Genomic DNA, 21,280 nt, shown 5'->3' with positions numbered 1-21,280 from the left:
GTATAGTATTCACCAGCACAGTTCCTATGAATATAAGCAATCTTTTCATTATCTGCATCCACACAGAAATAAACTATCCATTAAACAATTCTGACCATGCAGTAGATCAGAGGAATGTAGGTCCAGGGAGGATCTTGTTAGGAAAACAAACAAATTTATATCTATATTATTTTCTGAACCTATTTTTCTAAACCAAACAAGTCTTTAAGATGGAAGGAGAAAATCGTCAAGCTTCCTGGTAAATGAGTACAGAAGAACATCATGATGTGCTGAAATACAAAGCCTATCTAACATGGACCTGAATTCCTCTAGGGTGCCAATAGACAGATTTCTTATTATGCTTTGTCTCGTCTTCAGTGCCAGTGACAAGATTTTTCTCCCACTGAAATCTAATTACTAGCAGAGCTGGCAGGATTTCAGCTAGTACTGTATCTACAGTGTTGTTAAAAAGGAGAAAGAGGCAGAGAGAAAAAAGACAAGAAACACTTGAAAGAAGATCAAATCATTTTTAGTTATTAGTGAGACAACAAAACTAAATATTTCTCGTAAGAGGATTATTTAAGGATCCTAAATGATGGTGTCTTTTATCTTAGGTGTGCAGAAGGCTATTTTGGACAACCTTTAATACCAGGGGGATCATGCCAGCCATGCCAGTGTAATGACAACCTTGACTTCTCCGTTCCTGGCAGCTGTGACAGCTTGTCTGGAGCTTGCCTGATATGTAAGCCAGGTACAACAGGCCAATATTGTGAGAGGTGTGCTGATGGATATTTTGGAGATGCTCTTGATGCAAGGAACTGTCAACGTAAGTCATGAACTTTTACTGCTCCTGACAGAATTGATCTATTCTATATCAGTGTTCCTGAGAGGAAGAATGTGCCTCTGTGTGTGTGAGCAGGAGAATGATATGGTATACTTACACCTTGAATAATAATAGTGTTCTACTTGCATCTACATTTGGAAAGGGAGATTTCAAAGTAAATAGAAAGGAGAGCCTATTAAAAAAAACTTCCTGCTGTAGCTGAAGCAGTAATGAAGCAGACATGCAGGAAACCTGGGAGAGCTGAGCATTGCATGGATGCAAAAGGTTATACTAAATGTCAGATCCACAAAGATAAATACAAATAAATAAGAATGATACATTAAAAATGCTATAAGTCATAGAGAAAAAATCCATTTACTAGTAGGACTGGCACTGAAGGGAGGAGGGAATGATATTTCGGTGACTGTAAGGTCCAAACTTAGCAGGACTTGAGACCTCCTCCCTACCGCATGAGCTCGGTAAGAGTTGGGAGCTGCTGCCTCTGATAGGGCAAGATGTAGCGAATCACCTGCCCACTGCAAAGCAGAGCCTACCAGCTCCTGCTCAGTTTCCTATGGTACTGTGGAGGAAGATACCTGACACTGCAGCAAGCTACTACTGCTCAGCTGGTTGGTGGCATGTTGTTTAAGAATGAGCCCCAGCTCCAGAGTCAGCCTTCCCTACAATGATTTCACGAAATCATTGGGAGCAGATGGAAGATTCAGTAGGAGCAGGAGCTATCCTTGTAAGGAGCAGTAGATTTCTTGCTTCTGTAGGAGGCAGTAGCTGTCACTGAGTTCTTCCTGGCACAATTCAGAATGCAGCTATTAGCCAGAACCAGTGGGTTTTAAATTAAAAATGGCCATGTATCATCCCACCCCTTTCTGAGGATGGAATACAACAGGTTATTGGCTGTCCTGAAAGAACAGAGTATTTTATTTCACTGCCACTAGGACTTAATCCTCTTCTTTTATTGTAATAAACTCAGAGCAACTCCATCAAGTACAAAGGTGTTATACCAGGATAAAATGTAAGTAAAAGAGTTGGGCCAGTGTCTTGTTGCTGTGTGCAGGAACACAGGGAACGCTTTTGCAGCATGTGTTGCAGTCATGAAAGTCTGAGCCGCTGGTGTCCCTTCTCATGATTTGGTCTATTAGCGGGTTGCGGTTTGACAGTAAGAATACTATGTTCTGCTGGACCACTGCAGACTCCACTGGAGCCAGCAAGACACAAAACATCACCAAGTTTCTCTCCTAAGGCTAGGAAACATTGATATAGATACAACCATAGACAGCCATGAAGACGTATCCCTGTTTATATGGTTTCTGTACTGCTTTATACAATGCAGGATAAAAGTTGGACAATCGCATGTATTCTTTGCACTAGTTAACCATTCATGATGAATGATATTGTATAATGTAGGGTGTTAAGTGTGTAAAGTGATTTAAAAAGCAGGGCATTTCAAAAATCATAGCTTCCAGTAGCTTGTCACCCTTCCTCAGGCATCAACAGGTTTGTTGCTTTGAACACTTCCACAGTAGTGGTAGCTGCATGGAAAAGAGATGTAATATGAGGAGAGCTCAGAAAACATACAATTAAAAATAAAAAGTATTAAAAATAAATACATATTTAATGTAGAATTACAGGCTTTGCTTTTGTCGTTAGTATCACTGACAAGGAGAGCCCCATAATATATTCATTTCCTTGTGCTCACAGTTACCTTGCATTCATCTTCTCTTCGTCTTTCATGTGGATTTTCTTTTTGCATGTGATCTTTTATTTCCTTTGCAGACTTCCATGAAGTTTGCCCTGCAGCTACAATATCAGAGGGGCTGTGCCTTTACTTTGTTGTTTTCAATTTCGTTCCTTATTAAAAAGCCAAATCCAAGAGTATTGCAAAGCATGAATTTTGCTCTCAAATTATTGTTTGAAATGTTTCTTGCTCTTTCTGAAGTACAGTGCTGCTGTCATGTGCATTAACCATTTCAAATGACAGCACAACTTTGTATTATTATAGCGTCTCTGAATTTCTTGGTGTAGCTGTAAAAAATAATAAATCTAAGAGCACTGAGCGAATGTCCTAGGTTTGTTTGATTAGATTCAGGTTGTGTTTTGGTGATCAAGAGTGAAACAGCACAGTGTGCTGAAACAAATAGCTACAGGTTATGCTGATCGTAGTACAGCTAGGTGACATGAGATGAATTAAAGCAAACACTCAGGCATGCCTGTATGCCTGTGCATAAATATAAATGATGGAGGGGAATAAATGTGTAGGTTGATTATAAATATTGATTATAAATACACACTCATAAATATTTATAATCAATATTGAGAGAGAATGAGAGGGGTCTTGACCAGTGTCATTTTGGGAGAACGTAAGACAAATTTTTCTGACAGGCTCTATTGTATTATGGCAACCATTTGAAGTTTGAACAACAGCTAGTTTTCCCAGTAGAGGTGAATGAATGGGAAGACTTTAGGTGAGATAAATGCAATTTATCAGATTGAGCAACAGTTTAGTAGATGAATAGCCCTGACTGTATGTTTCTTCTGTATGTACGTACTGCCAGAGCCAAGAAAAACTATCAAAGACTTTGCTTCCAAATGCTGCCTTTCCACTGTGTTGCACTCAGAAAGTCATCTGTGGCTAAGCTAAGAATACATCATATGCCATTTGGGGTAATATGTAATATAAATAGGATGAAGCCATCTGTTTATAAAAACAATGTAAATTCTTTTTTGGATTTTTGTGGTGTCATATGCTTGATAAGCAAAAAGATTCAAATAAGATTTAGGCCTATTTTTCTGAGGTCTGTATATAAATGTTGGTAAAATACTAACTGCTGATTTGCATCGAGAACTGTGTTTTTGTGAGTTCAGGCTTACACATCATCTTTCACTGCTGACCATTGTAAATGGAAAGTTACTTGAAATGTTTATGTAATTCTCATCACTGCGTGTATAGTTTGGAGTGTCAGTAATTTTAAAACATATACATTAAGGAATTGGATAAAGAGCAGAGCTGTATATAGGATGAAGGAGGTAAATTATGTTAGAGTGCTGAAAAATTAGAGTGAAAGGAAACAAGAAGCGATGTTAATTACAACAGAAGTGTTTTTAAATGTTTGCAATTTTTAAATATATCACGAAACTTAAAGAGACCAAAACCTCTGAAGACACAAAGAAGCATTGTGAATTAGGGCTTCCAGACTGACATTAGAGCCACACGTATTTTTGCAGTTATTTATTTCAGTATATGACATATCTTTGCAAACATTTGAGAAATAAAGCCACAAACGGACTGGCAAGTCATAAAACTGCTTTCATGTAAATGACACAACTGTTGCATAATACCTCAAAAGTGGGGAGAAAACAGGGAAAAAAAAACCCTTCAGTTTACAGTCTAGCAAGTCCAATAAAGTCATGAGGAAGATCCTCCTGTAACAGCCTATATGTATATGAGATATAAGTGCTTTATCTCAAGTGGTACCTTGTGACATGCAAGGGTGTGATTGCCATGTGTTCGCTGTTGGGACTCTTAAGTGTTTCCTAAAAGGAAGCTGTCAGGTTGAGAAAAAGACCAAACACATGCAGTCAGGGCACTGCAAGAAGGGAAAATGTGGATTGGGATGCTGGTTTACAGAATAAATTGATGAATATAATAAGGATAAATATAGAGATGAATATGACATAGAAATGAATATATAATTGAATGATGAAGTATGATGAATATAATATAGAGATGGTGAATATATGTATTCATATATATGATGAGTATAATATAGAGATGAATATGATAATGATAAACATGTGGATTCATTCACCTCTGGAAGAAATGGGGCATGCAAGGACCAGCTCCTGCTAATAGAATTGGGGGCTGTATAGTCACAGACCCTGTAACACACCTAATCACATCCCTCTATTCTGCACTGTGAGTGCTAAAGGGATTTTTCTAATCTCTGTGTGCCAAAATAACTGTGGTCAAAGAGCATAAAAGGTGGTAGAACAGCTTCCTAGAAGCTTCTCCTCTCCTAAAACATGAGAACTTAGAAGTCAAAAGCATTGCTATTTTCCTGAAGAAGCAGCAGTTGTTTTTCATTGTTGTTTTAAATCCTCAAGAGGGTATTGTGATGATTGAGGCTAGTCAGCTGGGTTATGCTTCCTCTGTGAATGAAGATGCTGTTGCTGCTGGAGAGGTATGGGAGTCTCTTGGGGCTGCACTCAGGGTGCTGCCCATGAGGAGGAGCTCTTGGGGCAAGGGGCTGAAGAAGTTACTGCCACTGTAGCAAGGGTACTGAGGGCAAACTTGCTCTAGTTCCTCAGCCTGCCACGGTCTGCTGTCTCCTATATTAACACAGACTGAACTGCATGGCAGTAGGACCTGCATGTGCAGCAGTAAGACCATAGTAACACCATACGGCAGAAATGCTGTAGCTAAATCCTGTACAGAGCTATGTGAGAGTCTGTACCCTCCTTCTGCCACTGCCATCCTGCCTGCCCCAGGGCTTGGGACAAGGGCCAAGTGGCTCTGAGGGAGCAGATCCTGAGAATGAAAGAGGCCTTCCTTTCTCATCACCCAGTTTGTCCTGAGATTTGGCACGCACAATTCAAATTGCAAAAGGCGTTGTTTTCAAAACCTGTTTCTCCATCATCATGTACTCAGTGATGTGCTCTAATTCTCCTCATTTTGATCTGAGAGGCACATATAAAATGAGTTTTTTATTAAGTGGAAGTGGAATTCTTCAGAGTAGTAATTTGGAGCAAAATTACTTAGTAATAAGGATAGATAAATGTGCATTGTCATCATATGGGATTTAATAATTTGCCTTGCTGCTTTACTCAGGCCCGCCTTCTTGTATTTCTCATGGTGGCAAAAGCAGCACTGTAAATGTTTGGCTATTAAAGTTAGCTTCAGTAGCGTACGTATTTTAGTCTGACCTGTATCTCCAAGAAGCGTACTAACAACTGCTTCTTATTCCTCTGTAGCCTGTCACTGTAACATCAATGGCTCCTTCTCAGAGATCTGTGACTCTCGGACAGGGCAGTGTGAGTGCAAAGCCAATGTGATTGGGCGCCGGTGTGACACGTGCAAGGTGGGTGATAAGAAATGGTGTTTTGTTTCAATTTTCTTCCCTGCTTGACATAACTAAATACAGTCTGTTTTTGAACAGGTTTTTTGTTGTTGTTGTTCATTTTTCACTTAGAACATATATGGATTGTTCTTATATACGGGGAGAAAGGTGAAATGGCTATATTTTTAAAATATTTTTCAAAGGTTTTCTAGAACAAAACTCAGAACAAAAGGAAATCTCCTTTTGCATACAAGAAAATATATTTTAAGCCTCACTTACATATAAATACATTTTTATATATGGTATACGCACTTTAAATTTTGAATATTTGATGCAAATATACTGGTTAAAACTATTACAGTTCTGGGGGAAAATCCCTCTGTGAAGAGTTGCAAAATAGCTGGTAGTATCTGATTTTTGAAAAAGTAGAATGCTAGTTTACTTCTGCTATGAAAGCTGTACTTTTATGGGTTTTTTTTTTTTATATGGGATCTTTTTGTATTGTCCAAGTGACATATTTTTTGGTGAAAGTGTCTTTTGCCTTGACGTTGTTTTGCTATCATATAAATCACTGCAAAAAACAGTGTATTTCATGAACTTTCTCAGAGTGTTTTCTTTAGGCTGCTAAGGAGTATGTTATGGATGACTGCAAGTTTCTCTGTTTCAGCGTGAGAGCTCTTGGGCCTGTATCCTCAAAACACCTCAGTGCATGTGTAATTTAAAGCACATGAATGATGTTGTAGAAATCACTAGGATTATTTTCACCCTTAAAGCCGCATACTTTCTGAAAGGGTTTGCTGGGAGAGAACAGTCTATTTCCAACAGTGTTCAATGATTGTATTCAAAGAAAAGCCATTGGTATCAATGGAATTTGCCCTAGGCTGTATAATGTATGCAGAAAATATGTCAAGCTTTTTACTACAGTATTGGCTGTGAGTTGTGGAATTATTCTTTGTTTACTACTACCCTTTATTCCTATCCTCTTTTATTTGATGTAGTCTCTTTATCTTTACCTTCTAACTGTGTTTACCTTTCATTCTTAAAGCCCAGCTACTTCTGGGCCCCAACAAAGCTGTTTTGTGTGCCCTGTGGCTGCAATGTCCTAGGATCCATGTCACTGCACTGTGATATGTCAGGAAGATGTATCTGCAAATCAGGATTCATGGGCAAGCGCTGTGAAATCAGCAGACAGGTGCCTAAATTGAAAGAAAATGCACAAAGCAGTCAGCAAATCCGAGTCCCCCCTCGGAGATGGGGCTTCGGCAGTGCCACTGGGTGCCCGCGGGGTGCTTACAGGCCTGCTACTCCGGTAATCAGAAACTGTGTGCATTGCATGGCCTTGAATCTCATATTTGTTTGTGTTTGGAGCTCCTGCAGATTTTTTTTTTTAACAGATGTGCTGCAATATATGAACACACAGGTTCAAAAGACAGGCAGCCTTTTAGGATACTTCTCCACTTTTAGGCTTTGGCAGAGTGCAAATAACAATGTAGGCCAGCAGTCAAATAACCAGAATAAATCGAGAAGCAACACAATCAGCAGCAGTATGCGCTAAATGTATGAATCACGCGCTTGCCTTGATGAAATCGCTGGGATTTTCCGTGGCTTTCAGCAGGGTTCCTCCATCCTCTACTGGTTCAAGAAACCAAAAGTTTGAGTGTGTGAGGAGGACCAGTGCCAGAGGCAAAGTGTTAAGATCTAGTCTTGAAATATCAAACATGTCAGGTGTTAAAAGTTCTCATTAGTGAATATGGCCAATTGTTTGAGCCACTTTTTAATTTTTAACCAGACCAAGTACCCATTATTTGAATGTAATTCCTAACATGACAAAAGTATTCATTGTTTTTCACATACCAATAAAGCAGCTTATTTCCTGAAATATGTAATTATGATTCAACCATTCCTAAATGAGCAATATTTAAGGACTGTGGTTCCCCCCCCAAAAAAAAACAAAACAAAACAAACAAAACAAAACCTCCGCACTTAATCTCACCCTCTTTGAAAAATGCCTGGCAGTGTTTTGTCTTCCAGAATCAAATTTCAGGACCCATGCCTTGCCTGTTCACATGGATTCCTTTTAGGAGTGTGAGCTTTCACCTATTTAACATATATTACGCAACCACATTGCCCACAGAAACATTCCACGTACCCTGATACAGGGATGCAAGATAATATACACATTCAGAAAATTCATCATATTTCCTCGTTGTCATCCAGGATCTCCATATATTCTTCAATAATTGTGATTCTTAGAATTCCTGTGTATAAATAGACATCACTGAGGGCTCATCTTGGGGGTTCATCTCAGGGGTTTGCATGACTGATCAAAATGTCTTTCACTGTGCAGAGCTCATCACAGAAGCCAACCCAGCATGCAGGTGATCCTTTCTTCCTTCACACCATGTGGAGTGCTAGTATATCAGACTGTTTTTCTGTTTTTCACCCTTACAAACAGAATTTATTAGATTCTGTCAAACCTTTTATTGAGAGCTGAGCAGCATGCTGTGCATTGGTTACTTCACTGTATTAATCTGAATGTCTGTTCTGACATTTTTTTAATATTCATATTTCCATCTTTGTTTCCTTTTCTTCCTTGTGTAAAAGAAATCTTTAGAGATAGTCTATATATTAATTGAACCTTGGAGTTTAATTACATGAGTCTGAGTATTTCTTTCCCTCTGATACATACTTCAGCATGATAAAACAGTGTAACTGGTAAAAAATTTCATTATAGAATTTGGAAATGAAAATCTGAGTAATTTCTTACTATGTGTATAATCAAGCATTTGCCTGGTTTCATATGATTCTTCAGGCCAAATTCTGACCATAGATTTCATCCTGTATTTTGAATCCTATCAGTGGATTCTCTGTGGGAAGATGGAACCTCAATATTTATCTCAGAAATCAGATTTCAGGACTTTTACATGGAAACCTGCTGAAATCTCTGGGATTTCACCTACACGAGAAGTTAGGGGTTCCACTTTGGAGTAAATCCTTATAAAATGTAAGTCAGTGCAGCTCCCCTGACTTTAACAAGTCTGCGCTGATTTGTACCAGGTAAAAAATCTAAAACCATATGCCTGGGTCACACAGTAGTACATTTTAAAAGTAAATATTTTCCACTTTATTCCCTATATATTAATTAGCACTTTTTTTTTTGTATCTCATTTTTAAAACTTTGCTTTCCTAGCAAGCTATCTGAAATGTGTTGTCTATAGTACATTCATTATAGCAATAGCTAATATTCTGAAATCTTTATTCCCATTCAGCTTTGTGAGGTATTTAGTGCCCTCACCTCAGTTTTGCCCCCTACGGTTCAATCTGTTAAGAGTAATATTTCACGCTGAAGAGGAAAGAACTACCCTGCTCTCTCTGCTTTTTCAACTTTTCCTCTTTTCTCCTGGTAATCATTCCAGTTACTAATTGTTCTTCCTCTGTCTGTGGTAGCCTGAAACATTTGGCTTACAGTCTTCAAGGGGATGTGTTCCCTGCAACTGCAATTCTTTTGGTTCCAAGTCCTTTGACTGCAATAGAGACGGACAGTGTTATTGCCAGCCTGGAGTGGCAGGAAAGAAGTGTGACCGCTGCGCTCATGGATTTTACAACTTTGAAGAAGGAGGCTGTACTCGTATGTAAATGCTTAGTGGCCAAATACTGGCTTTTATTATTATTATTATTATTATTATTATTATTATTACTGTTCTACCTCTAAGGTTTTCGTTTGCCTGTTCTCGCATTGCCCTGCACGCTTACCTGACAGAGCAGCATATTCATGGATGGTCCTGTTAGTCAGTTGGCAAAGGGTGATTTGCAAGTACAGAACACCCAGGCTATTCTTGCTATTTTAAGATCAATTTATAGCTAATCTAGCACAGATAGCTACGTTTAGAAGGAACAGGGATGTCCTTTTCTCCATGTACTTTCTGCTGAAGGAGTTGTTATAATTTAGCTGCATAAGAATATCATAGAAGGCTGATTAGGGTGCCTGCCAAATCATGTCAGCTTGAAGGGATGTGAATGGAAAAAAAATCCTTTTGTTTCTAGTCTTATCCCAAACCCTTTCACTGTCCTTACATGGATGATCCTTTTTTATTAAATTTCCACACAGTAATATTTAGGAGCTTGCTTACTTATATACGTTTTGTGTACAACAAGATATTTAGATAAAAACCTTTATGTCCCTTGTGTAATTGAAAAGTATCCTCTCTCGGATGCTGAAATTCTGTCATCAAACATAAATTTTTCCAGCCACTTCTTTACATTTATGTTTGTTCTTTTGAACTTAGGTCAAACATCAAAATGAATGTTTTCTGTCCTTAAAGCAGTACAGATGCAAGATCAAAAAGAAACTAATCCGTAGGTCTCTACACAGAGAAATATCCATGTTTGCTAATAGAACTGTATTTTTTAGGTCTCAAAGACTCGTTTAGGTCTGATTGCAGGAGACATAGATAATTGTCTGGTGCAGCTGGCTGCTGGGATGCCAGCGGGGCCATGGCCCCACAGCATTTTTTGCTGATGGCAGAGTGCTGTAAAGCCAAGCATATTGCTGCCATTATTCTTCAGGCAGAAGCTGTAGTGAGTATTCTTTCCAGAAGCAGAAATCACCATCCTTACTATCCTGTTCCTCCTCCTTTCCTGCTATCAATGGCAGCAGGAGCAGCAAACCTAGCTCTGTGCTTTTTTTTAATGGAAGGAGCTCCATAAAAAAACCAAGTTTTTTATGGAAGGAGCATCCAAGCCTCAAGATCCACTTCTGTGCAGCAAAATTCAATTTTACCTATACTGTTGATAAACCTTGAGCCAGGCTGGATTATAGATCCTATCTGAAAACACTGCTCTGTGGTGTTGTCTCCCACGGGAAGGAGAGGCTAAGAAAATGTTTGCCATGTTGTAAAGTTCAAACACATTGACACCTTGGAAAAGGGAGAGGTTGGTTCTCAGGCTCACTGCTGAGAGAGCTTGAAATAAAAAGCAAATGATATCTGCAGTCCTAAAGCTCTTAGCACATTCAGAGAGAAAAAATACTATACATGATGGTCATGATTAGTCTCTAACATTTCACAGTTGAAAAGCGCATCACCATTGTGAAATATTACAAAATGTTGTTCATTTCATATAGTTGGGGAAGGGAAGTGAGAGGGCAATTAACAAGATTTCACATTAAAATTTTAACTGCTCTCTTGGCAAACATGAAAAGACAGAGTTTAAGGAACAGTGCTGAAATTGGAAAGTAGTGTAAATCCAAACAGTCTTTTAAATAGAAATATTTCTGCCTGTGGTCATCAAATATTTTGAATAACCTCAACAGCTTAATATGTTCAGAAAATTCAGATTTTTAGAAGTTTCGAAGTGAAGACAACAGATGGAGAGGATTTCTTTTTTAAAAATGCTGTTTTTTCCCTATTTATTTTTAGTAGGCTTTTTATGTATTCCTTCAAAAGACAAAAAAAGAATTAAATTATGAATCACAGAGAAAATCAGAAATTTAATGAAAGTATTTCCAATCATGCTAGGGAAAAAGTGCACAAAAATGAACACCATAGTGACAGTTAAGTATAGAATAAAATATTGGACCTCTTTTATCTAGCATTTATCCAAAAGGAATATAATTTGTTTTTTTCTTGTGCAATAAAAAACCATAAAGCTTAAGGAAAAAAAAACCTAAAGCATCATCAGTTAGAGCTGACATTCCAGCAGCAAAGATACGAGAAATGTTTCACTATTGTTTGCAGCAAATGAGTTGTATCTATATCCATATTCTTTTTAGTAATGATAAAAAAAACACAAAAAATATTGCCATATCATTTTCTTCCCCTCCACCCCTTTTTAACCAATTTTGTCTAAGAACTAGAAATCCATCCAACAGGCAAAAGCCTCAGTCTCACAATGAAAGATGTATTTGTGAAACATCTTCAAGCCACAGGAAGTCAAAAGATCCTGTGTAGGGTGTTTTCATGTCTTGTTCCTGGCACAGTTGAGGCAGAACTTAGCATTGGCTTTGCACCAGTTTGCCTCATTTTGGAAGTGTTGCTGGGGTAAAAGAAAGGTCATTTTTTATTTTAGCTGTAGATAAGAGCTCTGTCTTTGCACTTCCCACATTATCTAGTTTTTCTTTGAATTGCGGTGTTTCATGCAGTAAAGGCAATGAATATAAATACAGTCCTCAGCAATGGAACATTATGTTACACTGCCCTAAACATACCAAGGAACAGATTATCACGCAGAGAGTCGTAGTCTGCTCTTTATGCTTTTGCGCTGATCCCAGGAGCAATGTCGAGGGTGAGTATGAAAACAACCACGTACCAGTTCCACTCCTTAGAACACCTAGATGTCTTGTGCCCCATAACTACTTGGTCTATTATGTAGTTTGAATCTGCATCTGCCACCAAGGACCTGCTCACTTAATAATGCTTTAATAGCAAAGACCGCTTTGGGAATCACTTCCAGAAACCAAGTATTTTTAATTGAATAAAGTTTGTAAAGAATTCCAGTTTCCTGTGTACAAGCACATTGTGGATGTCAAGTTCTCCTTTTTGAGCCGTAATTCATTGTGCTTAGAAAAAGAACCCTTGATCTCTCTTCTGTAAGTTTACTGTGAAAAGAAATGGTTCAAGCTAAAGAGTGTCTCTAAAACCCCGAAGATTAGGATAGTCAAAACAGAAATACTGTACTGCAGGTGGTGGTAGGGAGCATAGGAGGCGGAATCATGTATTCTGAGAAAAGGGAATAAAATGAGGAAGAGATTGAAACACTTTTTTTTTTTTTTTCCTTTAGGAAAAGTCTCTGCTTACAGCAGCAAAAATTTCAGAAAGTCAGCTCAGATTGTCAGGACAGGCTACATAAGCTGCAGGTTCCCTGCGCAGAGGGCTCAGAGGCTCTTACCTGAGCCACCATGGGACCAGAAACGAGATAGCTGCACTCATGCAGTTATGTCATGCGAGTGCACCGTCTCAAAAGTCTCTGCATTTCTACCATCCGTACCTTTCCTTTTCCCATTCTGTTGTCGTTGTAGTTTCTTCCAATTCCATTAACCTGTGTTACATTGCTCCTTGTTTGGGTTTCTCTGGGTTTGCCTTACTTTTCCTGCCCCACTATGTCCCCAGATAACTGGGAATTCGTAGTATAGGAAGGGCTCTGATCCTAATGCTGTTTTCCGTGTGTCACATAAAGGGGTAACTTTCACTCTGTTCTATTTCTTTCTCTCCCATGAAGCCTGTGAATGTTCTCGTTTTGGTAATAATTGTGATCCAGTCAGTGGCCGCTGTGTCTGCCCTCCCAATACTGTTGGGGAGATGTGTGACAAGTGTGCACCGAATTACTGGGGCCACGACATTGTCAGCGGTTGCAAGGTGAGTGGATCTCTATTTTCTCTGCGTGTGTTACCTCGTTCCCCTGGGGTATATACAGTAGTTTGTAGCTGGAACACAATTTTAGGTTTGTAAATCATTGTCTCTGTGTCATGAGTTTTGGTGTCAATCGGACTATGGTTTCAGTGCTGGCAGCGTGTGAGAACTACAGATTTTCTGTCTCAGGTATGCAATCTGTTTATAACTCCAAATAGCCGCTTTATACTGTGCTACCATCATGCTGATTCAGAGTCCTGCTTGAGTCTGTTTCTTTTTATTATTATTATTATTATTATTATTATTATTATAGCTGTGTTTAACATGATTGAGGAGATTAACACAATATTATATAATGTAGAGATGTACAGTTACAGGTAATTGGCAGTGCTTTTGCAGAACAAATTTGCTTGGGCCCTAATTGTGTTACCAGTGGGAATTTGTACTTGAATTTTATTTCAGAAGGGCTTCAATTTGTGTTTAAAAGACAATGAAGAGAGAACAAAAGAAACAGCAATCTTAGCTGTAAAATGTGCTTTCTTCCTATGCTCTTATTTAAGGGGAGAATAACCTTCTCATTAGCGTTTAAATCCCTCTTATTCCAGTGTTTGACATACAGCTAATAAAGAGTGTGAAGGGGAGGGAAGAAGGGAAAGGAGAAGAAATAGGAAAACAATGGTTGCATGTCAAAGAGGCCATGAAAGCTGTCGATAGTGTCATACTCTGAGCTAAGGTGAGCACTGTTCAGTTAAGGCTGAAAACTAGTAACAGTGAATACTGTGCCAAGTTCAAATACCTTCTGCTCTCTGCCATTCTCATTGGTGACAAGGAATTATAGTACGGCTGCAATTACTCCAAAAGACTACGTCTTGTCCGAACATGGTCATACACCATTAGTGCTCTTTCTTAAAAGGCTGTTTGTCATGTAGCTCAGGCTGCAAACTAATTATCAAGAATGTTTTCTTTTCTTTATGTATGGAAAACTCCTCTTGTGAAACATCTGCTGTGCTGCTGTGATATAGACTCTTGGCTTCCGAAACCAGCCTAATGAGGTTGAAGACCTTTGTTTGAGCTGTAGAATATATTCTCTGTTTGTCTTTTATATGAGTGCATTAGTATGGCAGCTCCATGGCACCATCTAAATTAATAATGATCTATCTGCCCACATCTTCTCTTTCAGTATGTTGCAGCTAATTTCCCCAAAGTGAGATGTGAATCTCCTACTCCACTTGCACTCCCTTTGTAAAAGATTTCCAAGGCTGTCATAACTCAGGAGAACATTGCATAAAACTGCCTCCCTGCAAAAAACATAGCATTTGATTGTAATTTAGGTTTTGATATTGCACACCAAGCTATTTCAGTTTAAGGTGAACAATTTGCTTCCTAAGCTTTTTGTTCAGATATATCTTGTAGAATAAGGTTCTTTCTGTGAGAAGCTTAGGTAGTAGTCTAGCAGTCTAACATTTAACCATTGGTTAAATAGTTTCTCTTGTATATGGTAAAGATTTAATTTGAATATTTCATATATATAATCACCTTCTTTATAAATAGTCTCTTCAAATCAAAGGAAAGATGCTGTAAGTATTCATGTAAGCAGTTTTGCTTATAAACTGAATCTGCATTTTCCCCCTCTCTTTTTCAGCATTGTGTCCTTAATTTTAGTGAGTCTATCCATGTCAGTTACTGTGGTAACCTGTACTACTGGCACCGAGTTTGCTACTGCAAGCTGAACTTCTCCATAAGAGATTCTAGTCACACAGCTGATGACAGTGAATGTCCTGTGCTAACTTTGCGGTGCAGTCACAGTAATAGTGCAGAGGGATTCTTCTGTTCTTTGGAAGCCTGGAGCTTTCCCTGCTACTTGCTCCTCTATTCAATATCTGGACCCCCTGGCAAATCACCTATTTCTATGCTTACCTGCCAGTGAAAGCCTGATTCTGTGAGCAGATTTACCTCCCAGTACACCACAAGAGTAATTCTCTGTACCTTACCATGTAAATTACCATCATCTCAGAGTTCTGTTTGCACAAAGAAAATAGTCATCTACCTTGTGGATAAGTAATAATCACTGCACTAGACTTCAGGGGACCCACTGTCCTTGAGCATTTCCAGTTTCAGCAAAGAGATATGAACATGCCCCACATAGGATTTACACAGGGTTTTTAAAAAGCACTTAAAATTTTTGTTAAGTTGACTCTGTCTCCAAATTGTCACAGTGTACTTGACTTTGTTGGTTTGAGTTCATTGCCTAAATTATCAATGATAAATAACATGTGATCAAAAAGAAAACAGTGTTGATTATATATATATGTATATATCTATACCCACACATACGTGTGTGTGTGTCTGTGTGTGTATATAGATATCGATATTGTGTGATTACCTGACCCTTGTTGACTAATAATGGATACCTGGCCTTGTAATTCAGATGTGTTTAGACCGAGGAAGTTCATTACTGTATAAAGAACTTTATTCATAAATACTTGGAAGAGCTGAATTGTTTTTTGTTTGCTTTTTTCAGAAGCGTGACTGCAGTTTTCTTATTGTTTCTCTCCTTTTTAGTCGTGTGACTGCAGCATGGTTGGAGCCCTGAGTTCTCAGTGTGACATAAATACAGGCTGCTGCTACTGCCGCCCTGAATTCTCTGGGGAAAAATGCACTGAGTGCAGGCTGGGTTACTGGAATTACCCACAGTGTGTTACCTGTGAGTGCTTCCTGCCGGGGACCAACCCACACACCTGTGATGCAGAGTTGAAGAAGTGCTCATGCATTGATCATACTGGCCAATGCAGCTGCAAGGTAGGACAGTGAAGGATGTAAGCTGGTCAAATTGCTGCTGAGGGATTTATTCCAATTTTCATTGTCATTGACAGTACAAGCAGACACATCTAGCTGTTTGTCATGGTATATTTGTTAACTCCTCTGGGTGGAGTCCAGCAAGAAGACAGAAGTGCTTATCAACTACTTTTTCACACATTAACACTTACTAAGGTGGCATCCTCTTAGGCTCTCCTCTCCCTTTGGATTTCTTCCTGTTCTTACAGAGCTGTTATCAGTTTAATGACATTCAGTACAATTCTTGTTCAGACATTTGGCAAATTAAAAGCAAACACATCAGTAATAACACTATGTACCACAGTTCTAGTTCTTTATATTGTACTAACTTAGAGTTAGTACTGATGAGTAAAATGTGTAGAATTTACCCCAGGAGCATCTGTTCTTCTGAGTAGATGGCATCCAATGTAGGATCACTAAGCTGATGACTTTTGGCATCATCTCTCACAGCATTCTTATTTGGAAGGAGGTGTGAACTGGACGAACAGCACACTGTTAGGTGGGTTGAAAATTGGCTGGACTGCTGGGCTTATGGTCAAATCAAGATTATTGTCAAATCAGTAATTGGTGGTTTGACATCCAGTAGGCAGCTAGCAGGCAGAGTATCGCCAGGGCCAATGCGGTTCAGCATCTTCATCAGTGACCCAGATGATGAAACAGAATACAAATTTGTGGATATTGGTGATTTGGAGGTTGTAGAGGTTGACGGGGTGAACAGTAGAACTACAATCGTGAGAGTCTTTGACAAACTTGAGGATTGGGCCAGCAGAAACCTCACAAATTGCAGTAAGGACATGGGCAAATTTGTGCACCTTGCATAGAATAACTCCAAGCATCAGAACAGATTAGGAGGCAAAAGGCTGAGTACTGATCCTGCTGAAAAGCACCAGGGGGCCAAAGAGGGCTGGCAAATTGAATATGAGCCAGCCATGCACTCTCATTGTAAATAACACAAACTGCATACTGAGCTGCATTAAGAGTGTGGCCAGCAGATCAAAGGAAGCCCCTCTACTTAGTGCTGCTGAGGCTGCACTTGGAAATGATGTCCAGTTTTGGGACCCCCAGTTCAAGAGTGTCGTTGAGAAACTGGAGAGGATGCAGAGGAGGGTTACAAAGAGACTTAGAGCAGATGATCTGCAAGGATATATTGAGGGAGCTGGACTCTTTTAGTCTGCAAAAAGGATCCTAAGGGAAAATCTAATAGCAGTGTACAGCCACTTCAAAGAGTAGGTGCAAAAATGATGGAATCAAGCCTTTTATGATTGCAGCAGAAGATGTGACAAGGGATAATGGCTGCAAATTGCAGCTTGGGAGTTTCGGATTGGACATTAGGAGAAAAAAAATCACTAGGATGGTCATGCAACACTAGAACAGGTTATCCAGAGAGGTTGCAAAATCCCCATCCTTGCAAATTTTTAAGCCTTGGCTAGACAAAGCCATGGCTAACCTGATGTAACATTGGTGATAGTCCCATTTCCAGCAGGAGGTTTTTAAAAATGACTTCTAGTGGTTCCTTCTGTGTTTTTGATTCCTTCTGCTTCAGTGACTGTATTGACACAAAGAGCTAGTATTTATAGGAGGATGAAATTTAAATTATAAAACTGCCAGATAAGTCTTCTGTTAATTGGACACCAGTCACTTCATTCTGAGTTTATAGTCTCAGTGGAGGAATTACAGAATCGTAGAATAATTTAGGTTGGAAGGAACCTCTGGAGGTCATCTATTCCAACCTCTGGTTTTAAGCAGGTCCAATATGATCAAGTTGCTGAGAGAATATTTGCAATGATGGAGATTCCACAACCTCTTTGTGCAAACTGTTGGACCACCCTTATGGTGAAATAAATTTTCCTGATATCTAATCAGACTTCCCTGTATTCCAGCTTCCTGCGTTGCCTCTTATGCTATCACTGTGCACCTTTGAGAAGAGTATGACTGCATCTTCTCTATACCGTCCAACTAGGTAGCTGTAGACAGCAGTAATATTCCACCTAGCATTCCCTTCCTAAGGCTGAACATTAAGAGTCCTGGCAGAAAGGTTGCAGGAACAAAACGGATTCTTATTGTAGTCAGCAGAATTCATGATTTTCTTTGAAGCCATCTCCTACTGAACAGTTTGGCCCTTCATGCACTCTTCTGGTGTATTTGAACAGAACACATCATGTTCTCTTTCACAAATACTGATTCATTTGATGCTGAGACCATAAGAAAACTGAAGTGGGTGAGTTGTTCACAAAGACTGTCTGAGAAGAAGCTGTTTCCCAGCCTAATGATAAATGTTGTTTGTCCTGTATCATCCTCGGAAATAAAAAATAAGTGTCTCAGTTCTTTCAGCCTCTCCTCATACATCATGTGCTCCAGCCCCCTAACCATCTTGCTGGCCCTTTCTGGAGTAGCTCCAGTATGTCAGTGTCTTTCTTGTAGGTCTCACAAGTGCCAGATAGAAAGAATGGACTTTTATGACTTTTTTTTTAATATAAATGTTTCCTTGTTGATTCTCTTAAGACTGAAAGCAACTACTTTCAGTTAGTTACCTCCATGTTCCTGTTAGTCCAGATTAACAGTATATATTTAGCTGATGCTTAAGGATGAGAAACTGCAATTGACATGAAACAAACTGCAAAGCAAGTAAAATTCACAATTGACAACAGAAAATGAACAAATAATATTGAATTAAGTTGACACATTTTTTTCAAGGTTTAAATCTGGGATTGGTTAACCTTTTGCCTAATTTGTTAAAAGAGTTCTATATTGAAGAAGCAAGATTTTTATAAAATAGTAGTTGTTCCTGTTTAAATCTGCTGTTATAGCTGGAAAAAATGAGCTTTCAGAAGCTCAGGAGTCCCTTTGTCAGCTCTGACAAAAAGCAGCAAAATCTAAGCTAAATACAGTGTAGGCACATTTGCTTATGGAGGTACATGTGGAAATGAGGGTTAGAAATGGTAAGTCCTCAGGGATAATATTGGTTTCCTTTATAAGCTTTGGAAAGTTGATTTTGTTGTTTAGATTGGCTTCTTGGCATTACTCTTCAAAAAAAAAAAAAAAAAGACAAACCAGTGCTTTCATTTTAGTGATTTTTTTAAATAGCATGGTCTTAGTATGAAAATGGTTTTAAAAGGCTATGCATAAATCACTGTGTATCTAGCTCTATCCAGTATAGCTTTTTATTTGGACTAATTGAAAAATGAAAATAAAAGCATTGACATTACAACAGTGAAACATTTCAGCCCTTGTTAATACTGTTCAATGACGTGGAAAACAATCAGATGAAGAGGGGAAAGCTTTTCTCTGCAATATTTCAATTAAAATGTGTCTCAGCAAGAACATTTAGTACTGTACCTTAAATATTCTAACTTGTCAAAACTAATTCCTATTAGACAAAAGGGTTGATTAACCCTGGCAGTTTCAAAGGACATATTTTTTCTTATCTTATCAATCAGTTAGCAAGCATGCCGTGCCAAAAGTGCAATCTGATTTTTCTGTGTGTGCAACTATAAGTATGGAATCAGAACGCATTGCTTGGAGTTACTCAGTGGGTAAAAATGCCATGATTATATTAATTGTATATGTTTGCATACACGCATGATAAGAGACTGGAAAGCTCCTTAAATATTTCCTTAACACTTGTTATTTCTTTTTGCGCTGTGTTGTTAGGGTTACTGTGTCTTTTTTTTTATTATTATTATTATTATTATGACCTCTAAATAAAGCTTTTTTCTCTCTTTTCCAGGTTAATGTGGAAGGTGTCCACTGTGACAGGTGCAAGTCTGGCACATTTGGTCTCTCTGCCAGAAATCCACTTGGCTGCAGCAGTTGCTATTGCTTTGGCCTGACTGCACAGTGCAGTGAGGCAAGGGGGCTGATCCGCATGTGGGTGAGTAGGGAACTGCTGAGCCATGTAATGTGATAATGTTGTTTCCTGCTGGCATCTTTTAGTCACACACTGAGAGGTAGCTAGAAAATGGCCAAACATTTAAGCAGTCATTTTCCTCTTTGTACTTTGAGAAGTGGAGAGAGTGGTATGTTCCATTACACAATCAGGGTCAAGGCATTAAAAGTAAATAAGTAGATAAGAAAACCAGTGATAACATAACAGATGTCAAGCCAAAGAAAAGCTATTAAAGCCCAAAAAAGAACAAGTTAGTCATGTGTGGGGAAATTATGCTGTGTCGATCCAGTACACTGTAACATAATCTCTGGTATATGATACAGTTTTCCCCAGTGTATTCAAGGTTCATAGATACCTGCTGTCAAACATTTAGATATGCTGTGGTTCAATTAATGTCTTGTTTATTTTCATTGCTGCTTTTTTTTTTAATTTAAAAAGGAGCTTATTGAAGATGCTGCTCTATTTAAATCCAGGAACGGAAGGGTGGAGCCCATCAGAGCAACCAGAGAGCCCTCCACACTTGAGTGCAAGAGGGCCTTGAGACCCATTCTGAACTGACAAATAAGGCAGACTGAAGGTCTTCATTTATCCCTACAATGAGCACAAAACAGGTGTCGAGACCACTGCTGTCTGTCCCTGCTGTGCTAGCTCCTCAATTATATTCTGCAAGAGCTATTTCTAATTGGAAATGACTAGTTGACTCCACATACGTAGTGAGTCATACCTCTGCTAGAAAGAATGTCAGTCACAGAGGGGATGTCTGCCTAATGGCAAATCAGCTAAAGCTCCTGACTTGTTTCATGCACAAGCAGTAATCAGATAATGATACCTTAGACTGAATGTCAAGATGTGATCTTTCACTGAAGAGTTCGTGTCTCTTGGTCAGGGTAACATGAATGGCATCCATTCTTCACTTCCTTGTTCAGTCCAGTAGGACATCTTTTCCTTTCCAGTGGGTGAAGTGATTAATCATGATCTGGCCAGTCTTTCTCATTATTTCAGTCTTGCCCATTATATGCTGGTAGGATGAAGAGGAAGAGCTGTAAAGAGCTGATAAGTTATGAAATTTAATCAAGTTTCATGACAGCAACAGTTCTGGAAAATTGTGTTTTGACCTTAATGGCTGCACAAAGCAGAAACATAGTTTAAAGCTCCTGATTATTTTGGGTCTCTTGATTGATTTCCTCTTATATTTATGTTCATATCTAAACAAGTGTGTGTCCACATCTCGTCTAGTTTTGGGTGCTCTGATCTAGTTCAGAACTGATTCAGAGTTGTAAAATGAATGACTCTGGATTCTGCCAGCTGTTAGTGGCTATTTCAAATGCTCTCAGGTGCC

At 38.8% G+C, this 21,280-nt stretch overlaps 1 protein-coding gene across 1 annotated transcript in view; it reads left to right on the top strand.

Moving 5' to 3' along the window:
- The window catches only part of LAMA2 (laminin subunit alpha 2), a 387,138-nt gene that overhangs the window by 238,834 nt on the left and 127,024 nt on the right, over positions 1–21,280 (top strand). Inside the window, exons 19-25 of the mRNA XM_067294582.1 lie at positions 594–805; positions 5,789–5,895; positions 6,920–7,183; positions 9,322–9,502; positions 13,090–13,226; positions 15,783–16,019; positions 19,783–19,926. Of these exons, the coding sequence (XP_067150683.1) occupies positions 594–805; positions 5,789–5,895; positions 6,920–7,183; positions 9,322–9,502; positions 13,090–13,226; positions 15,783–16,019; positions 19,783–19,926 (1,282 nt within the window). The remainder of the gene's footprint in view (positions 1–593; positions 806–5,788; positions 5,896–6,919; positions 7,184–9,321; positions 9,503–13,089; positions 13,227–15,782; positions 16,020–19,782; positions 19,927–21,280) is intronic.

Source organism: Apteryx mantelli, chromosome 3 (assembly GCF_036417845.1).
Source record: "Apteryx mantelli isolate bAptMan1 chromosome 3, bAptMan1.hap1, whole genome shotgun sequence".
Classification (NCBI taxonomy): Eukaryota; Metazoa; Chordata; class Aves; order Apterygiformes; family Apterygidae; genus Apteryx; species Apteryx mantelli.
The sequence above is the reverse complement of the archived record's forward strand: the minus strand, read 5'-3'. Positions and strand labels throughout refer to the sequence as shown.